This window comes from Fundulus heteroclitus, chromosome 21 (assembly GCF_011125445.2).
Source record: "Fundulus heteroclitus isolate FHET01 chromosome 21, MU-UCD_Fhet_4.1, whole genome shotgun sequence".
Taxonomy (NCBI): domain Eukaryota; kingdom Metazoa; phylum Chordata; class Actinopteri; order Cyprinodontiformes; family Fundulidae; genus Fundulus; species Fundulus heteroclitus.
Genome location: NC_046381.1, coordinates 2,275,589 through 2,298,122, shown reverse-complemented (window position 1 = coordinate 2,298,122; position 22,534 = coordinate 2,275,589). Strand labels below are relative to the sequence as shown.

The 22,534-nt window shown below is 38.1% G+C and overlaps 2 protein-coding genes across 10 annotated transcripts; one reads left to right on the top strand and one right to left on the bottom strand.

Moving 5' to 3' along the window:
* Window positions 1–14,234: 14,234 nt before the first annotated feature.
* On the bottom strand, window positions 14,235–19,642 carry LOC118556906 (P2X purinoceptor 7-like). Of its 8 annotated transcripts, none has more exons than XR_004927475.1 (6): window positions 19,216–19,642; window positions 18,734–18,955; window positions 18,199–18,381; window positions 17,290–17,439; window positions 15,683–15,732; window positions 14,235–14,391 (listed from the first exon to the last, which is right to left on the bottom strand). XR_004927475.1 is itself a non-coding variant. In XM_036125503.1 (3 exons), exons 1-3 carry the CDS (start codon window positions 19,467–19,469, stop codon window positions 18,225–18,227), a joined length of 633 nt encoding a protein of 210 aa, XP_035981396.1. In that variant the 5' UTR covers window positions 19,470–19,636; the 3' UTR covers window positions 18,203–18,224. The 8 variants fall into 8 exon arrangements, 1 of the variants encoding a protein (XP_035981396.1); XR_004927471.1 differs by having other exon boundaries at window positions 15,350–15,732; window positions 17,298–17,439; window positions 19,216–19,641; XR_004927474.1 differs by having other exon boundaries at window positions 17,298–17,439; window positions 19,216–19,641.
* LOC118556905 lies at window positions 15,336–18,728 on the top strand. Of its 2 annotated transcripts, XM_036125502.1 has the most exons (6): window positions 15,336–15,871; window positions 16,812–16,998; window positions 17,241–17,486; window positions 17,565–17,736; window positions 17,831–17,979; window positions 18,060–18,728. In XM_036125502.1, exons 1-6 carry the CDS (start codon window positions 15,356–15,358, stop codon window positions 18,242–18,244), a joined length of 1,455 nt encoding a protein of 484 aa, XP_035981395.1. In that variant the 5' UTR covers window positions 15,336–15,355; the 3' UTR covers window positions 18,245–18,728. The 2 variants fall into 2 exon arrangements, with proteins under 2 accessions (XP_035981395.1, XP_035981394.1); XM_036125501.1 differs by having other exon boundaries at window positions 17,241–17,736.
* Window positions 19,643–22,534: the final 2,892 nt, after the last annotated feature.

Sequence of the window (22,534 nt, the reverse complement as noted above, 5' to 3'; positions counted from 1 at the left end):
ATAAAAAACTTTCCCTCTTTGTTTTTGCACCTCACCTGGGTCCATTGATTCTCATTGTGTGCATAACCCAAGTCACATGGTCTTTGAATGTACACAAAAGTGCTTTGTCTACCAACAAATAGAGCAAAGACAAAATGTAAATCACTGAAATAAAATATAATAGGCCAATAGAGTGCAATGATTTAATCGGAAATCCTTTGCACGCGACCACATTGATCCATTAGCATAAGAATTTGTAAAGTCATATGACATGACTGGGCCCCTTTAAATTATGTCAGTAGCAGTGAAATGCAAAATAAAAGTTAAAAACAAAACTGTCAATTGCATTTCGATTTAAGGTAAAATAAGAGATTGTCACTCCATTATTAGAATAAAGTGCTAATTTATTTGTTTTAAGTTGTTTACACAGATAAAAATGTATATCAGTAAGTTTGGTGAAAGGGGCTGGCAGTTTGTCATAGGTAAATTAATCCGCTTAGCCAACAGGGGCTCTCTGCATTCAAACTACAAACAGAAAGAAAGTAAAGCAGGATCCATTTTGCATCTGACACATTCTGTGTGTGTGTGTGTGTGTGTGTGTGTGTGTGGGGGGGGGGGGGGGGGGGCCTGATAAATACACATTAAAAATGCCCACATAGAACATATGAGAGAAAAAAAAAATCTGTGAAAAACTCCCCAAAACAACTTGATTGTTCTGGCTCAGGAAGCACAAGAGAACATGAGCTGCTGTCTCGTCACCTTAATAACTGCAGGACAAATGCGACTGGAACCAACACAGCAACGGTCCCCGATCTGGGCAGCTCGTTATTAGAAAGAAGCCCAGTGGAGCTCGTTAGAGGACGGGTGGAAATGCAGTAAATAAGGTTAATTGGGCGATCTGTCAGAGCCGGAAAGATGCTCCCGCTGACATGGAACAACCGGAACATGATTTCACCCTTTGTGCCGACACCCCGCCTCTCTCCTGTTTGTGCTCATTAGCATTTTGAGGGGTTGATTTGGTGGCTGGGGGTGGTGGAGACAGTAGCTAAGGTGTGCTGCGTGGAATAGGTGCTGAGCGATGATCCTGTGAGTTTCAACCCCGCTGCAGCGTCGGGCAGCAGTCCTCGTGGGAATTGCTTTAACACCACAAGAGGTTTAATATATTTCAGAACAAGCTAAATAAACGGCCTCACCAAAGTGCAAACAATGTTAACACAAAATAGGTGGTGTATATCTCTCTTTTATTAAAAGCTTCCGGTGACCAAATAGAACAACAGAGAAAAATGCTATTAAATTAAATATATAATTTACAATACTCAGGAACTTATGAATATGTGATTTGGATGTAATGATGACCACTGCATGTTATCCTTAAAAAATTTCTTCACACCCTGAAATCGTTCAACATTTTATTTTACGGCCAAAAACCTCAGTGTATTCTATTGGAATATTTTGTAATACATCAATGCCGCACAGTGCTTTGAACTCTGAAGAATAATTATTATTTTCAAAAATTTGGAAACAAAAATCTGAAATCTTTATAGAACAAACTTTCACTGCAACCTTTGCACATTTACTCTGGAATTGTCCGTTCTTTGCAAAATGACTCAAGCTCACTATCATTGGGTAGAAAGAGCCTGTTAACGAAGTTTAAGTCTTGTAACCGATTCCCAATTTTGACCACTGGCCCATTATAACTAATGCATATGAAAAAGAATCACCCCACTGTAGCGCTTGCTGTATGTTTATGGTTATTGTCCTGTTAGAGGATGAACCCCCAGTCACATGGTTCCTGCGGCAAACGGTAAAGGAAGTCCTCCTTATTGCTGTCTTCACCAATGGCTTTTTTTTCTGCCACTCTTTTATAGAGGCCAGATCTGTGGAATTCATGACTAACAATCGTTATTCTTCCACCTGACCTGTAGATGTTTACAGGTTAGCCTTTGTGTATTTATTCCCCAGTGTGTTTATTATTGGAAGGTTTTGTTTGTTATGCTTTAGCTATGTTTGTCTATTGACCTTGTTGAACTGATTTCCTTTTGGTACATTTTCTAGATAAAGAAAGTTAGCTTTTCAATTGATTTTTGTTAACATTGTAAAAAAAAAAAAAAAAAAAAAAAAAAAATTATATATATATATTAGGGCTGGGCAACGATTAAAATATTTAATCGCGATTAATCGCCCTGATTAATCGCGATTAATCGCCCTGATTAATCGCGATTAATCGCGATTAATCGCATTGTATTTACAAACTCCAAGAATGAATTAAAAAGTAGTGTAAAGAGCACTTTTATTTTAATGTTCTGCTGCCATATGAACAAAAGTGTTGTAACTTTTGTAGCACTTATTTTATACTGGATATTTTCAACCCATCTATTGAATTTAGTGCACTAGTTGATCTTTTCTTCATAAGAGAACAGCAAGCACTGCAGCCAAAATATGGCCTTTTTTGACCTGCTGTATATTAGCCAGTCCCTAAGCTTGATGTATCATGAAACTGTTGACCTTTTGGGTTTTGTGGTTTTTATTTTATTATTACAATTAAATAATAATAATAATAATTATAATAATAATGTTATGTTCAGTGTTTTTTCGCTAATCCACCTCTTATATATTTCAAACCTTATGTAATTTTGTCTGTGTTGTGTGCACCCGCCTGTTGCTTTAATCCTATAAATTTCCCCGTCGTGGGATAAAAAAAGGATTAACTAATGTTATCTTATCTTAAATAACACTTTTTAATATATGTACTGGGTTCTTTCAAGGTCTTAATTACATGTTATGTGTGGGCTCCAGTAACATCCATCCATCCATCCATCCATCCATCCATCCATCCACTGATCTACCTGGATGTTCCCTGGAGGACTGAAACGCCTCAGTCAGTGACGTCTGTGGGTCTGTCGGGGCAGTGAGAGAAGTTTCGTCTCCTCTCTCTGTTTCTGGGGCTCGACGTTTTCATGTTTTTTCACGTGCTTAGATAAATTTGTTGTGTTTCCACTGAAATGAACCGGCTTTTTACAAAACATACAGCTTGATTTCATTTACGGTATTAAAATAAAGCCAAACGGTGCTACTTCCTCTGTTCATGTTTTTTTGCTGCTGCGGTCTCTGTCAGCTGTTTGTGTATTAAGTTTGTGTGAGAGCTGAGTGAGCGGGCCAGGCTGAGCCTGCGTGCTGATTGGCTGGCGCCGCTGAGCCATGTACGAGAGGGGAGGGGGAGCGGGAGAGTGCTTCCGTGACAGCGCTGCAGTCAGCGCGCCTGCTGACTGACACTGACTGAAAGCATGTGAGCAACATGCGTTAATGCGCGATAAAATAAATATCGCCGTTAATAGTCTAATGAATTAACGCGAAATTAACGCGTTAACTTGCCCAGCCCTAATATATATATATATATATATATATATATATATATATATATATATATATATATATATATACACACACACACACATACTTTTGTCCTTGTGCCATCTCATTGAGAAAAATATTTCTTCTCCCAGGAAGTCCTTGCCACAATGAGCAGCAAATGTCTCAGATATAAATTTATAGAGTAGAAAACACAACGCTAAGGTACACATGCAATAATATCTTAGCACAATGCAAATTGCTATAGGTTACATGCTGGGGCAAGAAATGTTCAAAGATTTGGATATTAGTTGATAACCTGTCCTTGCTTTAAAGTTCACCACGACTTTATCTGTGACCTGTTGTTCCTGAAGCTGTTTGAGGACTTCAAAAAAGTCTATTTTAACGTTAAATTTCCATACAGGTGGACTCCATCTACTGACTCGGTTAAGAGTAAAGCTCAAGGTAATTGGTAGCATTGGAGATTTTATTTTAGGCGTGAATGAAAATGGCAAGCCACACTTTTCAGATCTTCATTTGCAAACCTGTTTAAAAATCCCGTCAGATTTCTATTCAGATTTTCATGTTGACAAACCTGAAATCCACAGCTTGTAATGCTGTTTTGGCTGACTGTCAGACCCTACGGCTGATAACCCTACGGCTCCACCTATTAGGCCTCCTGAGGTCTGGTATTCATGTCTGACCTCCTTCTACGTCCCGTCACCTACACCAGTCACTGGTCTGCATGTAAACTAGCCTACGTGATCATCCGTTCTAGGTTTCTAACTCGGTTGGTGTCAGTAAGTGTAGATGACATTCCCATTAACAGCAGAAACAGAACTCCACAACAGTTTAGAGGGCAAAGGCACTTGAAAGAATTAGCCTCAGTGTTAATGAGACCGATGTGACCATTATTTCCAAGGGTAGCTCATTAGTTCTGGGTGAAACAGGGACTGCTGCGCTGAATAGTTTAAAATGTGAGACATCACTTGGTTTCCTGTTTGATTTCAAATTCACCATCCTAAATGTATGGTATTGTACCGCCTAATGAAGTCCGTCGTTTTTTGGTTGTTCTCATCAGCCAGAGCAATTTTTTGGCCGCTCCTGTTAATGACAGCAGACAGTTAATTAAAGGTCTTGTCTTAGGGGAAATTTATTCGTCGTCACATTTACTAAGCCAAGACTTCCAAGGACTCTGCTGTTCATATGTCTTTATTAGATGAACAAGGCTGCACCGAAAGGATGAATGCACGAGAAAAAAAATAGAGAATCAGCCAAGCTGGATTAGTTACTCATCAAATGAAAAACAGGTTTATCTTGAAAGTTATTTGCTGTGAACTGAAGGCATTACTCACAAAACACAGACTTAAAATATTTGCCTTTTTTAATCACCGTGAGGGCGATGCCATGACAATGCCTGAAAAGAAATCCTTTGTCATTATTATGACTTAAACAAAAAATGTTTCATTCATTGACTTATTTATCTGTCTATTTGTTAAAAAGGAAGTTGAAGGGAAAAAGTTCCCTGGGGAATCAAGGCCTTTTACTGTCTGCAACCCGTCCTTCATTCCAAACTAAAATGGAGAGACAAAGCACCTGTCACCCAGCATCAAAATTAAAAGTCCTGCAATTAAATAAATACCTTAGGAACAATTTAAATTGATCTTTTTCTGAAGAAACAAAATGATCCAAACACAGTCTTAGTTTATGACCATTTAATAGCCTGCTTTATGACATAACATTTTGTTATAAATACACCATACAATGCAACCTTGTCTATAAGAAGTAACATCATTTTCTATAGTAGTGGACCATAGGCAGAGTAATATGCTATTACAACCAATCTACTTAGTAAATGCCTTATCCCTTTTCTATGAACCGGCATATTCCTTACAGACTTTGTAATTGGCAAAACTAGTTTGCCATTATGAGCAATATCTTAAATGTCGCTTTGGTTTTATTTCAAGACCAGCAGCGAGTAATTGGAATTGGTGAAATGGCTCAACCCCCAGAGCTGGGTCCGTTGGAGAGATCCACACTATGTCTTACATTTCATTTAGTCATGCCAAATGACCACCTGTTGTTTTTGTTAACTTTGGTAAAGTTTTTTGAGAAACACATTGGTGTTGTGCGCAGTTCAAACATGTTCCTACACCTTGACAAAACTGCAAAGCCCACGTTGCTGGGCAGAAGACAAGCGCCCCGTCAGGAGGAATTTCTTGCTGGACATTCAGTCTGTGCTGGAAAACCCACAAAGGATTTCTGCTCGTTAAGACAGGATTATTCTTGCTACCTTGTGAGTATAATATTTATTTAATTTATAGGCTGGCTGAAACTTATCATGAATGGATGTCACGCTTGTTTTTTGTCCACTGCATGACAAGCGTTGAGGCTCTGTAGCCAGGCTGAAAACTGGGGTCACATGTCGGAGTCAATAAACACATGTTAATTGGACAAAATGATGTTTAGACAGCAAAGTTGGTCATGTGTAGAAATGTCAGTCACTGTGGTTTCTGGAGAGGGATTTTGAATTTTCTCAAGTAATTTAAATCCTGTGTGTCTTTAAAAAGTTCTAAATCTAACCTACTGAAAATGACAAAGATCCATCCACTCTAATACTTTGGATAAAACCCCATGGCAACGACATTCCACTGCCGTATGAACCCCCAAATACCCCACATCCCTCAGACTCAGGCTTCTCCTCTATCTCCTCACAAATGACCATTGAGGTAAGAGCTGCCTTCTCCTTACACCATTTAAAAAAATGATAGAAATGTCACATTTATTTCTGAAATTTGGGCTCGACGTAGAAGTTTCTTTTCTTTTTTTTTTCGAATTTCACTGCTGGCCCCCAGCAATGTTCTCAAACGTGGTGCAATAGTTTAACAAGCTGGTGCATAAATTGTTAGCTTTTCTTCCTTTTGGCATGAGATGAGACGTCCTGCGTTTGATGCCAGAAATACCTCTCAATCCTTTGTTTCCACTGAGGCAAAAATAAATGATTTTGAATCACCTATCAAAGAGAACTCTGAGAAATCTAATTTCATTTTTTTTTTAATGTGACCTTTCTGCTCCAAAGCTGCCTGTGTTTAACAAACCACTTATTCAAATCCAACCGGGCTCCAGTTTGTCTTTTGTTCAAGCTTCACATTTAAAAATATGCCTTTAAATGTGAAAGAAAAATCAATGTATCCACACCATTTAATATTTTTAGCTCCATTTACTCTGATACCCCTTGATGAACTGTACTGCAGCTAATCGCCATCAAAAGTCACAAAAGTGGTACATCAGATCCACCAGTGTGACATTCATGCTCCGTTTAAATGCAGCCTTTCTGCGAAGGCCACTGATGTTCGTTAGAGAAGATCAGAGAACAAATGACATCATGAAGACCAAGGAAGACAGCTGACAGGTCAGCTTTAAACCCGGGTTAGGTTCTAAAACCAAATCTCCAGCTTTGACTGTCTCACAGAGCTCTGTTTAATCCATTGTCTGAACATGGAAAGAGCGCAGCAAAACTGCAACATTTACCAAGAAATGGAGACATCTAATATAGTAGAGTTGTAAGGAGAACACCTTCGTTAAGAGAAAGTCGTAAAGAAAACCTGTTTTTTTCTTCTTCTATTTTTCAATTACCACAAGTCATACAAGTGGCACAACAAACCTGTAGAACAGGTTTTAAATGAGGAAATTAAAGTTTTGGGTAACATGTGAGAGCCAGACTAACATTACATGGTAAATACATCCCCACTATGCAGCATGGTGGTGGCAGCATCATGATATGGGGATGCTTTTCTTTAGCAAAGGGAGCTAAGCTTGTCAGAGTTGTTCAACTCAGAAACAAAATCGTTATTTGTTCCAGGTTCAACACATTTGAATTAAATGCTTAAGTTACCTTCTAAGCATGGAGTAAAGTTCTTAAGATCCTGCTGATCAAGTAATTATATTATTCAGAGATTCATTTCAATGTTAAAGGGCTTGAAGTTTGACGCCAGTAGTTTAAAAAAAATCATATACATCTGTTAAAATAGCCTAGTCAAAGTCCAGGTCACAACCCCATTGATAATCTGCAGCAAGTGTTCGCATTGTTCACAGATGCTCTCCATGCAATATGACTAAGTTGAGATTTAGCACAAAAAAAGTCTTTAGATGTTCAAAGCAGTAGAGAAACAAACCCAATAGACACCCAATTGAAATTGCAGTGAAGGGTAGGGATAGAAAGCACTGACTCAAGGGTGTTAAACACATGACCATGCCACACTTTCCAGATTTTAATTTGTACGGAATGTTTTGGATTATTCAAAGGGATGTTGTCTTTTCTTTTCACTTCCTAATCATCCTTTGTGGAGGTCTGTGGCTGTAATGTCACAAAAAAAATGTAAGAAGGCGTAATTTTTTGATACACCGCTTCCTTTGACATGAGGATTTCAACTCTAACAATGACCAAACAAATATTCCACCCTAAAAAAGAAAGAAAACGGAGCTTCTTTAGAGCTGCTTTGGATACTTTAAGCTGCCCCAGCAAGTATGGTGACTCATAATAAAAGCTTGAGCCTCAGAAAGGACTTTCTCGTTTTAATGCCTCCCATTAAGCCGTTTAGCGATAATGAACCAAGCACAATATCCACCATCTCAGATCCCGTTCTAAATCATATTTTAATCAACTGAGTGCCCTTTCTAATATACACTTACGTCGAGGAGTGGCAGAGAGAGTGTGACCTTGGCCGGTGATGTATCCGTCATTGCTTTTATTTATACACCTATCCGTATGAGCGAGTGTCAATAAATCCTCCCTTAAACTTTAAAGGCACTTGTGCTGAAAAGACGAAGCCGCCACCTGACAAGGGATGGGATGACTTTACGAGCGGGAGGACAAAACCACACAAAATAGCTTTTCGTGAGTGATGAGTGAGTGATGTGCGTCAGAGGGGTACCGACTCCAGTACAGGAGCCGCAAGAATGGGGCGTAAACAAACCGGCCAGTCCAAATATTTGTGGGAGGGAACCGTGCCCAACAGCTGGTGCTTAAGAAGAAGGAAAGAGATAAGACGGGACCAGCTGAGCAAACAGAATAGGTTTATATTGCATAAAACAGAGATAATTCTATTTATTCTGGGATTTTTAGAGCATGACATTGGTGTTTCAATACAAGGAAATACAAATGGAAACCTTACCTTACTAACAAAGAGTTTCTTTTGATTTTTTTTTTTTTGCTTTTTTTTTGCTTTTTTTTTTTTTACATTTGGTCCCAACTTTTCCATACTTCCACAGTCCTTTAAGGTTCATTTTACAATATGACTAAACTAAGGTTAATATGGATTTATGGCACACGTTTCCACAAATACGGAGTCTTGAATAAACTGAGAAGGGATGTAAGGAAGTAAAGACAGAATGAAGAAAATGAGGAAAGACATAAATGAAAAGGAAAGAATGATATAGGGGGAAAATGACAATAACAAAAATGAATGACAAAAGCAAGAACACAAGGAAGGACTAAAAATAAAAGACAGGCGGAATCGAAGGAGGTAGGAGACATGGAAGGAAGGAAGCGAAGGAGGTAGGAGACATGAAAGGAAGGAAACAAAGGAGGTAGGAGACATGGAAGGAAGGAAGCGAAGGAGGTAGGAGACATGGAAGGAAGGAAGCGAAGGAGGTAGGAGACATGAAAGGAAGGAAACAAAGGAGGTAGGATATATGGAAGGAAGGAAACAAAGGAGGTAGGATATATGGAAGGAAGGAAACAAAGGAGGTAGGAGACATGGAAGGAAGGAAACGAAGGAGGTAGGAGATATGGAAGGAAGGAAACGAAGGAGGTAGGAGATATGGAAGGAAGGAAACAAAGGAGGTAGGAGACATGGAAGGAAGAAAAGAAAGAAAGAGTTCACTATTTAAAAAGCATGCTAGCTGTTTTCTAAACCTTTTTCTTTTCCAATAAATATCCACACCTGGAAAATCCTTAAATCAAATTCCAGACTTTCCAGGCTGGATATTTCACCTGGAGCAACTTTAATGTGATTGCATTTTAGAAAAAGCTAGAATAAATATTTCAAAGAAAAAACAAATACTTTTATGCAAGACTGGTCGTAGAAAAAAACATCATTACAAACAGTGTAGTGAGTTTCCATGTGGACTAATCAATTTGATGTTTTCTTTCTGTTCAAAAGGTCAGAGCCAAGGGGTGTGAAAGATGCAAAAGGTCATGGACTGAAAAATTCATGGAGCTGAGCAAAATTAGACATTAGCAAATATCAATCTTAGATTGTGAAACATACAGATTTTTAAAAAAACCCTTACAAGATGTTTGTCTTCACATTCCCAAGTCATCGTCTTTCCAGTTACTAAAAGTTTGAAATCACAGATTATGCTGAAGAAACTATTTAATTGAAGCGTATGGCAAGCCATGAAAGACAGAATAATAAAATGATAAGTAAAGAAAAGGAGAATCTCATTTCACCCCTTTTCCGTACCTGGTGACCCAGCGGTTTGAGTCTTTTTGTATAGACATGTTTCAACTTTAGTTTTAACTCACTGTTATTAGGCTTTTAATATTGTTCCTTTTCTTTTACTACTAATTATATATAACACATCTTTCCATAATACTTTTTTTTTTGCGATTCTATGATTTATCTATTATTTTAGTATTGGGCTGTTTCATTTATTCAGGTCTTATTGATTTTAGTATTGGTTTAATGGCATCATATGACTGTTTATTTCACGGTATTTGTTTAAAGTGCTATATAAATAAAGCTGGAGTGGTATAGTAAACTCAGAGAGCATCAAATAACATGATCTTGGCACATTTGTTTATAGACTGAAGTTGCAGGGAGTTCTTGGCTTTGTTGCAGTTTAGATTTTTCAATATTTCATTGACTATTACCATCAGGAACACATCCAGGGAAAACTGGACACTTCTGGCAGATTGATTGGTGCAATTTTATGCTTCACGAGAAAAATCAGTGAAACTAGACGTAAAAACAGCTTCCGATTTTGTGCTTGAGCTCCAGAAAATGGTTACATACAACGCATTGGTTAAAATGAAACTAAATGTTTTAATGGCTCTTGTGAAACTGAAGTATTTTATTGGGAAAAAAACACTTTTGCTCTTTTGTATACTGAGGTAATCACTGATACGAAACGTGATTTCTCATCACTTTAAACTGAAACTTCCAGAGGCTCTTTCCTCAGAAGCAAGAGAAGACAGCCGTCTGCAACAGGAAATTCCTCCAGAATGTACAAGAGTCAAATGTTTCTTTGGCATTGGTTAGTGACCCAATCAAAGTTTGAAAGACAAAGTTCTGCAACGGAATCATGGCTTGTAGTTTTGATGCTGAAAATCACAGCTTTTCTTTTTGATACAGAAGCCCCTCTCTCCCAGTTTCTGACGAGAACCGGGTTCACACTGATGGACTGGGATCATGAGGAGAAACATTAATCCAAAACCAGTTATAAGCTCCTCTGATGTTCTGTTGGATTCAAAGCTACTACCTCTCTCTGAGAACTTGCAGCACCTTGTTTTCCCCAATGACGCATTTTCAGGCTTATACATTTCAAATAAAGACAGAACTGGTCAAAGTAAGCATTGGATAACGTGGCCTCAAATAAAAAAAAAAAAAAAAAAAAAAAAAAAATGATCAGTGGATTTTAATAAAAATATTAATTTGCATATGGAGGCTGAGGTGGTCATTATTCTATATTTCTTTTTTATTTAAATAACCATCATCTCAACAAATGAAGATATATTGACTTAAATATTGCATAAGGACAATGATTGTCCCTCCTGGTTTCTGTAGTTGCTTACTTGATTGCTTTGGTCTGTTTATGTATAGAAGGGTTGGCCAAAGTGTGTTCCTGGGGCCCTTGACAGCCATTCTGGTGATTTTTGTGGTTTCCTGACCTTGATTCTAGAAGTGAGCCAATCTGCCCGTGGTTGTCAACACTAGTTAGCTGGGCTATATAGCCAAACTACTGCAGAAGACCAATTAAAATGAGATGTACACAGGCTTAAAACATTTAAAATTTGGTTTAATTGCTTTACGGTTGTTATGCACCCGCATTGGTGGCATGCACTGTTTTACCAGATTACATCAGAGGTGTCTGTAAAATAATAAAAGCCATACCTTCTACTGCCTGCATCATCATTTTAAATTGAATCGTCTATGACCCATTTAAATTTCACTCATTTGACACTGTGTGATAAATGCTAAAAACAAATAGCTACAAAAATATTTATTTTACACAGCAATACAAATAGGAAATGTGTCACATTTATTTGAAATATTTAGTTCCTCTAACTGTGGTAAATTGAATTCTGTATTGAGACACATGAGGGTTGCACTGCTGTGACATAAAAAAAAACGAAAAAAAAAAACACTGAATCACTGCTGATCCTGCCTCTGTTTTCGAGCCTGCCTAAAATGGAACACCCTTGTGCTATTCATCATATGCTACTCAATTATGAATGCCTGAAAACTTGAATGTGCTGCAGTAATACATTTCCAGGGGATGAGAGGAGGAGTTGTGCTCGGAAGGCCAGAAAAATCTCAAGCTTTTATTAGCGTGCGGAAATGACTTTTTGGTGAACCAAATAATGAAATCAAACCATATTTTGGCTCATGACTGAGGGACCTTTAAAAAAACACTTTAAAGTTGTAGATTTAACAGGAATAGAAATGCATACTCTGATAGTGTGTGTAAATAATCAAACCAGAGGTATTTAAGTCTTCTTTCCAAGATGAACGGGTGGCTGCAAATCAACTCTCTGAGGACCTAGACTTAATAACCCAAGCTTTCTTTGTCTAAAAACAGAAGTAGAGCATCTAAAGAAGCCTTACATATGGTCAATAAGGTATTCTAATTATTATAACATTGTATTGCTTTTGTAGTTCTTATTACTGAAATGAGGCCTCCAGTAGAAGAGACTGTTCTGAAGAACTAGTAGTATAACCAGCGCTTTTATCTCTATAACAAAGTGTCTTATTCTCCAAAGAGAAAGCTTTCATTTCTATAGAACATACAGGTTTTTTTTTTTTTTTTTTTTTTTTACCGAAGATAGAGCTACTCTTTGTCATAAGAGGGATGTTGGTTTTAAATTTATATATTTTTCTTTGGTCTTTCTGTGGTTTGCTTTTCGGCGGTACAACTTTGGGCTGTGTTTCAAGGAAGAAATAATGGGGAGAATAAGCAATTAGCCGTACACCGTTAGACCAGTCCTTGACCTGCTGGAAGGAAACCTTGCCATCAGCTTGCAGAGTCTCGTTATTTAGCTCTTGTTTAATTAAAACCCTAAATTTCCCAACTTCAGAATCAGCTTGTCCTTGGATAAGTAATGTTTCAATAAGCTTCTTGTGGGGCTAAACATGGGCTTAGTCCCTGCTGACCTCTGTGGAAGAATGGCAGAATTTTTTTTTATCCTAACAACTTATTTACTTTTCTGGTTCAAGATTTCCACTTTTTAACGTCCAATAAATTGTAATATGACTGCCTTTGTTTGGTTAGGGGAAAAAAAAAAGTACAATCCTGGGTATAATTAAAGTCCCTGAATTACTTGTTTTGATTTCAGCTTTTATCAGTGTTGCATACTATATCAGCTTTAAAAAAAAGTGCCAAAACAATCTTGGACGAAAACACATTTCAGTAAATGCGCCACATTATCTGTAGGATGTGGTTCTCCGCAAATGCAGTGCCTCAGTACATTATTTATAAACCAAAAAAAAAAAAAAAAGTCCACAACAAAAGGAATAGTGTGAGGTTCAGTCATGCAGTGGAGCGGCGTTACGGTCACTGACCTTCAGGTAAACACACATCAGGCTTGCCTCAGTGCCATGTGTCCATTGATGTTCATCAATAGGAGCCTTGGACACCGATTGACATACATGAGACATTGAATTGGTCCTATTGGATGCATATTTTTGAAATATGTCAAGACAAAAACTGGATCCTGGACTTTCAAATTATCTGGAAGTGTAAATTGGATGACTGGTTGCCACAACTTAGAGCACCGACCACTGACCAAATGCTGTCACTATGGGTTGCCCTTTACATTCCCTTAAAGGTCAAATACAAAGGAGTGCGCCTAGAGCAGTTTTATTGTGTATGATGATAGACTATCGTTTTTGTATCTATGTGGCTGGTCGAAATCGCGTTAAAAATGCTACATGTAATAAAAATCGAGAGAGTTTCACAGTATGCTGCGCGCCTCCAGGATCCGAGAATCCGGCGAGAGCAGTCACGTGACGAAAACAGCTGTGATGTCACGGTAGTCAAACGTCCTCAAGCGGCTATCAAAAACCACTACTTCACGCATTGTTAAGTAGTCTAAAAGGATCGTTAAAAAGTAATTACAATGGTGTATTGTACTGCTGCCAATTGTAGAAATGGCTTTGGATCGGGAAAAGCAATGTTTAATTATCCGAAGGACCCGGTTTTGCTTCAAATTTGGATTCGAAAAGTAAATAGATTAGACAGACATCAACCGGACAATCTGTGGCGTCCAAGCCGATACAGCAAACTGTGTGCTGATCACTTCACGGCAGATTCTTTTGTCGTCAATCCTGATCTCGCAGCATCAATCGGATTCAATATATCAAAATTACAGCTTAAACCAGATGCCATTCCTACCCTGAAAATGGGGCACCCCGAGCCCACGGACACGGTGAAAAAACGTCGAACGTCGGCCTATGAAAAACGTCAACGAGCTGAGGTAAACATTAAAATATATATAATATATATAAATATATATTAAAAAATCTAAATTAAATATATTAACATTAATATAGCTAGCAAGTATGTATTTGTTGAAGCTTTACCTTTCCATCAAGTCTCTACACCTGCTTTTCCATGCTAGAGAGAAAGAGGGGGTTGCTAGCAGGTTGCTAGTTCATCCCAGTGACAAATGCACACAAACACAATTAAGAGTAACCCGTTTATTTGGACTATGGGAAGAATCAGGAGTAGCTGATTTATTTTTATTATTTTGTCCTCCAGTTCTCCAGTTTTCTTGAACGTAACATTGCTGGTCAAGGACTGTAGGGCCGCCTTCTGGGGCTCGAGGTCCACGGACAGGTTCTACAGAAACAGAGAGATTAGATGTCAATTCATGTAGGCACTGCCAAATAAAGACAAACTTTTAAAACCAAATCCTTTGCATATATATATATATATATATATATATATATATATATATATATATATATATATATATATATATATATATATATATATATATATATATATATATATATTTTTATTTTTTTTTTTATCCACTGTAATCTCTTCCATTACATATATTTCAGACAGTTAGCTGTGCTCTACAAGCTTATGAGGCAAGTGTATGTCAAATGGAGTCGTCGGATGATGCAGAGGCTTGCTATGAAACCGACATCTCAACGAATGCCAAGCCTAATGTGTCTTTTGAACTACCTCTGACCACCCATGCATGTGTACAGACAATGTCAACTGGAATGGTATGTAGGACTGGGTCCAATATAAATTTAAAAATTCCTTCCATAAAACTTAATTTTCTCTACAAAAGACTTAGAATTAGAATTTTATAAATCCCGACCCAAAGATCTTTTGAAAACTTATTTTCAGAATTGTAAACATTTCATTTTTTATTAATTTTCAGAATAAAATGTCACAGACTGAAACAGTTGTGAAATGCACTAGATCATGTCAAACTCCAAAATCCTGGCATGTCACTCCAGTTGCCAAATGTCATCGAGGGACCCAAAGCCTGCTTTCAAGAGCAAAGGATTTTTCCTGCCAGGTTAAGCTCGGCAACTCGGTTGAAAAGAACTGTTCTTCAATGGAAGTGGATTTTTCAGACGACAGTAGTGCTGCTGCTGCTGATGATGATGATGGTGATTTAGACTACATTCCTGAGGAAGATGAAGACTCCGACCGAGATTTTGAAATGGAAATGAGCGATGAGTAAGTAAAAACATCAAATAACACAATGGATTAATTTAAAATTGTGATCATTAAATTTTGTATTCATCTTTTTTTGTTTAGAGAATATACTCACACCCCTATGAGAGAGAGGAAGTTCATAGTCTTCGAATCGTGTCTTCAGTCCCTCCTAGCCTTGTGTTTTTTATGTGGGAATGCCTGCAAAATAATATCTACAAAGGTATCGGGCACCATGGTGACCTTGACATCACAGTGTAGTGTTGACCCCTCTCATGTGAAGACCTGGAAAAGTCAGCCATCACATGGCACCATGCCACTTGGCAACTTACAGCTAGCCGCTTCCATAATGTTTAGTGGATGTAGTACTGTGAAGGCAGTCAATTGTTTTAAATTTATGAGGATTTCAACATTCTGCGTCAGTACTTATTATAACATACAGAAGGCATACCTTATTCCAGCTGTGAATAGTCTCTGGTCAAAAAAGCAAGAGCTGCTCATCTGTGATGTCAAAAAAAAGAGCAAAGTCAGATTAGGTGGAGATGCCAGATGCTGCTCACCAGGGCACACTGCCAAGTACGGTAGCTACTCCCTTATGGACATGGACACCTCCAAAGTGTTGGACATGCAGCTTGTACAGGTAAGGTTGTGCTGTTAAAATACCCAGATTCTTATTTGATACCATGGTTTTTGTGAGTAAACCAACATCTGAGTCCACAAAAGTTAAAGGTATACTATGCAACCGGGGTTGATTTTCCAGTGAGGCTCCCCCCAGAGGGCGAAAGTAAAAGTGCACTGTCATAAAGATGCTCAGCTGTTCTGGTTTCTCCTTCAAGCCAGGCGCGGTTGTTTTGAGCTTAGCAGACAGGCGAACGCAACGAAAAGTGGAAAAAACGGCAGTACAAACAATGACTAACACAGTGAAGGTATGAACATCAAGCTTCCCGCACCGCTATCTTGGCGAGGCGGCTGCCAAGCTGCGGCCGCGGCCTCGCCAGTTTTATTATTATTATTATGTTTTTATGTTGGCGAGACGCTACCGCCACGCCTAGTTTTATTATTATTATTATATATTTTTTTATGTTGGCGAGACGATACCGCCTCGCCAAGCCGCAGCCGCCGCGGTAGCGACTCGCCAACATAAAAATAATAATAATAATAATAACAATAATAATAAAACTCGATATGCTTGCATGTTTATTTGACGTTAACACGCGGTTCTTTGTTGTTGCTTTCGCGCGTGCATATAGTGAATAGCAGGGCAAAAACACATGGAGTTCTCACCGTAAAGCGAGACTTCTGTGTGTGCGGGCCGTAAGCTCCTGCAATTGCAAGTACGGTATTTCCCCCACAGACCCCCAGGGCGGCCGAGAAAACCGTTGTTCGACCTGAAATGACTCATTTAATCATCCAAAACGGTATGGAACACATTAATTAACTGAAAAATGTTGCATAGTATGCCTTTAACAAACAATATATATTGGATTTAGTGAACGTCATGTTAGCGTGGTTTTTAATTGAGTACTCTTTCAATTACAGGATTATAGATTAACTAATATTATACTTAACCATTTTTTCAGTGTACAGAAGTGAAAAACTCATATGCAATGGAGTTGGAAGGCCTAAAGAGGTCACTTCAATTCCTAGAAGATGCTGGAGTCACTGTTACTGACTTGACAACAGACCGTCATTCCAGTGTTAAAAAGTTTATGCGCGAGATTTATCCATCAATTAATCACTGGTTTGATGCCTGGCATATAGCAAAAGGTAGGCAGAATGGCTTGAATTATATCAATCATGGCAAAAAAAGTAGGTAAATGTTTACAATGATAATATATCCATATTTCTAACTATATATATATATATATATATATATATATATATATATATATATATATATATATATATATATATATATATATATATATATATATATATATAGTTATGTAAGGTTAGAAATATGGATATTATATATGGATAATTATATAATACACATTTACATCTTCCAGGTATTACAAAAAAGCTTGACGCATCATCAAAGAAAAAGTTATGTCACACCATCTCACCGTGGATCCACAGCATCTCCAACCATGTATATTGGTGTGGGGCAAGCAGTGATGGAAATGCTGAGCTGGTTGTGGCCAAGTGGAAGTCGGTGATGAACCACATTGTAGACATCCATGAACACCCATTTGAGAACTTTCCAACCTGTGCACATGATGAGTTGGTAGAGGACAGAGAGTGGATTGCAGAAGGTGAAAAATTATTTTTAGCTTTCTCAAAAGTCAATCTCCTAAGGGCTTTTCATAATACTTCCTTCACAATCACTGCAGGTTCAAGGGCCCATGTTGAGGTGAAATCAATTGTCACTAACCGTACTCTGCTTGCCGACATTGGTAAATTGTCACCTCATGTGCAGACGTCAAGTGTTGAAAGCTACCACAAGGTGGTGTGCTTCTTTGCACCAAAGTTCTTGCACTTCTTCTACCACAGTATGAATGCCAGGTAGGTTGCTTAAATCCTGAATGAATAATAACTTAACTGACATATTGTCATCCTAATTCCAAGTATTATTTCATCATGAAAATTTCTGTTACAGATTGATCCTTGCCATTCTCCATTTCAATGAGAATTCCAACAGACAGCAGGCTAAGAACAAAGCTGGAAAAGAAATGTGGCAGCTCTCATTTCCAAAGGCAAAAAAAGGAGAACCAGTAGCCAAACAAGTTAAAGTCCCTTGTACTTATGGTGTGTACTTGGTATAATGTTCAGTTTCACACTTGGCTTTTCAACTTTCATGCATGAAATGCTTATTGTTTCTATTTCAGCATACATTGATGAGTTGTTGGATGAAGTAATGGCTCGTCGGGAGGCCATACCTTCTTATGAAGTTGCAAGGCAAGATTTAGAAGCCCAAATTGCTCCTGAATACGTGAAAGACCAATATGACAAGGTCGATAAACTCACAGTTGTGGCAACTAGGAAGTCGAGGTTCACACAGTTGGGTATTTAAAACCAGTGTAGTCTGCTGACTCCCAGGTCTCTCTTATTTTATTCACTGCACAGGATGGAAGAACTTTCCTATTTCCTTTTCCAATGCGTCCCCAAATCCATCTGATCATTCTTCTATATGCAATGTACCTGTAAATCCTAAAATAGAAAGAAAATATGATGCAAAAAGTGTTTAGACCTGTAATAAAATTTAAAAATTATTGTAATGCTGTTTTAAACTAGGCCCTACTTAAGTGATATGTTCTGAATGTAATTGATGTTATATTTGTTTGCTAAGTACATGTAAATGATTGTTTTTGTGTTTTACTAAAGCAATGTAGTTATATTTCAATGTTTTTTGCTGTTTCTAAATAAAATATATAGGCCTAAGGTGCAGAAACAACTGCATTTAATTTACAGTAAAATAACTACATCACAGGTGCATACAGTGTAGGACTAGAATTTAGCACTAATACATGTATTTTCAATAAACAATTTTTCAACTACTTACTCGTTTACTGGTTCATCATTTCCAAGAGGACCATGTCCCTCCAAAAATTCAACAAAAGATGCCTTGAGGACATACTGGTTGAGGCAGTTTCCCTGAAAGCCTTCATGTAAGGTTATACATTGCAGCCCAGCTGACTCGACTTCCTGATCAACAAGGTGCGTTTCTGTGCAGCACTTGCATTCATCCACTGTGGGCATAATCACACAGTTGCCACATTTGCACCTGTAAAATATAAACAATCCCGATTCATAATCACCCACCTAAAAATATGAATTAGTAATGGTCAAATGGCTAATGTTAGTTTTTGTCTACTATGCCTACAGTACGAGGTTGCTTAAAAATTCAAATCAAAAACACGAAAGAAGTAGCTTAGCATTAGCATCAATTTGAATTTAATTAGACATAAAAGTAATTAAATCGACATCACTCTCAGAGGGGTCACTACTCAAAAGTAAAAAAAATCGTAGAATAAAAAAACTTACCAGTCAGTATTTGTCAGTCGATGGGAACGGTCAATATCCTCTTCACTGGCAGATTCTGAGTCGGACGACGACGTTGTCGGCCTACTAGCGTGGTCATCATCGCTACTCCTACTTTCTCCACTTTCCTCGGTGTTGTCCCGTAATTCACGCCTAACTAACGGCTCAAACGCATATGGCTGGACACAGCACTCCTCGTTTTTAACATTAAGTTGGCTCGCTTCGTATTCGTCCTCGTTTAAACATACAAACTCCATCGCAAAGGTGAAAAAATACTGACACGCTATGTAAAATGACCGCTTCCCGACTACCTCCTAACTAGTGTGACGTCACGGAATTCTACAGCGGCTCCTCGTGGGTCACGTGACTGAATGAGGAATTTTGCGTTGTCTGCTATTTCAGTGAATTATTTTGTGCTATAAACAAAAAAAAAGTTAGATTTTTTTTTTTTTTCACTTGTGATGTTTTTAATTTTGTACATACTATAAAATGAGAAACTATAAGTATGTGGTTTTCTATTTGAACTTTAACATTGGAGAAAAACTCTGCTATGATGTCAAGTCAGCCACGACCTTTATAGCCTTTGCAGGATACTGGCATGGTTTTAAGGGACGTATTACGAATCCTGTAGACTTTGTATTAAACATGATAATGTGCTGATTTCAGGTTTTGGGTGTGGTCTGTGTATCGGGGTCCTGGTTGGAGCTTGAAAACATCGGTGGCACGGTATCTATGATGTTGGGTCTACAAGCACAACCCTGGCTTGGTCATTGAAAATTAAAACTGAACTGAGCTTCCTGACCCATGCCTCGGCTTTGACCTCAATCTACACTGGCAGTCCTCCAGATAAGTTACTACAATGTTTTTTTTTTTCTTTTGGTTTTGGTTTCGTATGGTTGTGAAAGCCATCAGATCCAGTTGCAGAAAAAAGAAAAACACATTGGGTAAGTACTAAGAGTGGCAATGTCACATTGAGTCTAAACTTTCACTGTGTTTGCAGGGTCTTTTTGAGACTTTAATGGCCTTATTAGGAACGTAACTGGTTTTTCATTACATTTGACAGATCCTCATTCAGTTGTTTGTCTTGTGCATACACAAGATGGCTGTTTCAAGGCAATGGTTAAGCATTGAACTTCTGGTTGGAGCTTGGTGGCAGGGTTCTATGAAGAAGGGCCCATGCATAACTCTAGTTGAGTCATCTATAAACCGATTGGCCTTGCTTACCCCTCTCCTGGCTTTGACCCTACTCTCCACGGCTCCTTCCATCAATAGAGCAACAGGCATCATGTCTTGGGAAGTACCAAGACATGAAGAAATGTTACAGCATGATTGCTTTCACATTAAATAAGTTTCTCCTCCAAACCACGTTCAAATAGGTTATTTAGGTCATGGAGAATTTGGCGGGGTCTTTATCCAGTGTGAAAAGGGTCTCAAGGTCTCCAGAGGTAATTTGTAAGAGGAATAAGATGATCAGCAAGCTCTTTTAGAACAGTGTGTCACACAACATACCTAGATGTTTGAGCCAAGTATGTTACGTGTCCTAAAGATACCAGCAGTAGAACAATATGAAAACACAAAAAAATAAATATTGGCTTGATAAAATTTGCAAAGTGTTTAACTATAGTCTTTATCCAGCCTTGGTATGGATCAAATTTACCATATTTGGAGCACACTGAAAACTGCCACGGCAGAAAGGACTCATGTGGAGAACTTCAGCCTAGAAAAAAAAGAGAAAATGGCAGAACTACCAGCAGGGAGGCACTAAAAGTGTTGACATATAAAAAAAAGACACTTTGATGGCTGCCACTTTTGCCTAAGCTAACAATTCACTTTTTTTTCTTAGTTTGAGAAAGACAAAATGTTGTTTGTGCAGCATTATTTGATTATAAATTGCTTTAGAAAACACCGTAATGTGAGTTTAGTTTGTTGGATATCTGCAAACATGAAAAAAAATCAGGAGTTTAGGGGAAGGTTTGCAACATATATGGACCAGTAAATTTCACCTTCAATTATTCTTCACCACAATATTATTTACTCTCAATTTATGCAACATTTGTAGTGATACCTAAAATTAATGTTCCATATTCTCGAGTAGCGATGGAGCAACTACTGCCAGGAATTTTGTGTTCTGAGTTTTGTTTTTGTTTTTTCATTAATTGTTAGCTGGATCCCTATTTAGTTGTTTCTGTTTTGTGAAAGGAACCTCTGAACCGCTGCTGTGATTAAAGGAACAATAAGTATTAATGACCCCCAGTGGTTAAAATCGGAAAAACACATACACAACACCTTTCATGGAGACCGACCATTTACTCAGTCATCCATTGTTGCTGTGAAATTATACTGGATTTTTAGTTACACAGGACAGGTATATGTTGTTGTATTATTTTTTATTTCTGGTCCTCTTCTCTTACTGGCTTCCATGTTTGCAGGCTGCTGCTCCTTTGCCAAATTAAAATACCAAATACTGTGCTCTGTTTTAGGAACACTGGGAACTCTCAAATGATTAGTAAACACAGTTTACACACTTAAGTGAAGTAGTTTCAGACCATACCTCTAGGTTTGAAAGGAGAAAAACTTGACTGGGCTCAATCTGAATACCCTTATAGTGCAATGACTCTTTAGCCAAAGAGGGAGTGCGTCAGCGGCCACCAGATTCAGGGCTGTCCAAACAGAGCAGGTAGTAAGAAAAGAGGTAGGAAAAGTATGCCTGTATGCTATCTCCCGTGGCTAGTTTAGCCAAGGAACCCTGCTAGGTCCCTTAGCAGTGCTAAAAATCCTTTAGGTATCCCACAATGCTTTGCATGTCATGACGTATAAGCACAGGACTCTCATGGAAGTCAACAAAGATGTCCGGAGAGAAGAGATTGCGCACTTTGTAGTTTATTTCCGGAAGGCTGTAGTCCCATATTTGACTAGAGTCATCCATATGCGTTTTGCGTCACGTAATGGAGTTAAAGAGTCAAAAGCTCCTTTTGTCCCTAAAATAGACTTCTTACTGTTGACCCCATGAAAGTTCCAGGAACAGGAGCTGTTATTAAGGGTATTTGGGTGGAGCCTAAGACATTGTTAATGGATTGGACTGATTGTTTATAGGGAATGTTGCTTCCATCCTGGGTGAGACTGATTTTACAGTAAATATCTTATTATTGCTCCTTTAACTTTTTATAGTCACTTGTTTTTCTTTCTGATAGAAAGTAGTCCTGGTTCAGTAGTTTTTCCTCAACTGTGTTTCTTTCCTAGAATGATCCATTGGTATAGCTACTGCTGCCATAAACTTTATTCTCTTTACCTCTCTTTTCCATAAGAAGCATTACTGGTCCAG

What these genes read in the sequence shown, in the direction of transcription:
- LOC118556905 (XM_036125501.1), top strand. Translation starts at nt 15,356, where the DNA reads ATGAGAGAGAGGAAGTTCATAGTCTTCGAATCGTGTCTTCAGTCCCTC. An exon ending in TGGACATGCAGCTTGTACAG is followed by an intron (nt 15,872 to 16,811) that starts GTAAGGTTGTGC and finishes CCATTTTTTCAG; the next exon opens with TGTACAGAAGTGAAAAACTC. An exon ending in TACCACAGTATGAATGCCAG is followed by an intron (nt 17,737 to 17,830) that starts GTAGGTTGCTTA and finishes TTTCTGTTACAG; the next exon opens with ATTGATCCTTGCCATTCTCC.
- LOC118556906 (XM_036125503.1), bottom strand. Translation starts at nt 19,469, where the DNA reads ATGGAGTTTGTATGTTTAAACGAGGACGAATACGAAGCGAGCCAACTT. An exon ending in CGACTGACAAATACTGACTG is followed by an intron (nt 18,956 to 19,215) that starts GTAAGTTTTTTT and finishes TATATTTTACAG; the next exon opens with GTGCAAATGTGGCAACTGTG. An exon ending in AATGATGAACCAGTAAACGA is followed by an intron (nt 18,382 to 18,733) that starts GTAAGTAGTTGA and finishes TTTCTATTTTAG; the next exon opens with GATTTACAGGTACATTGCAT.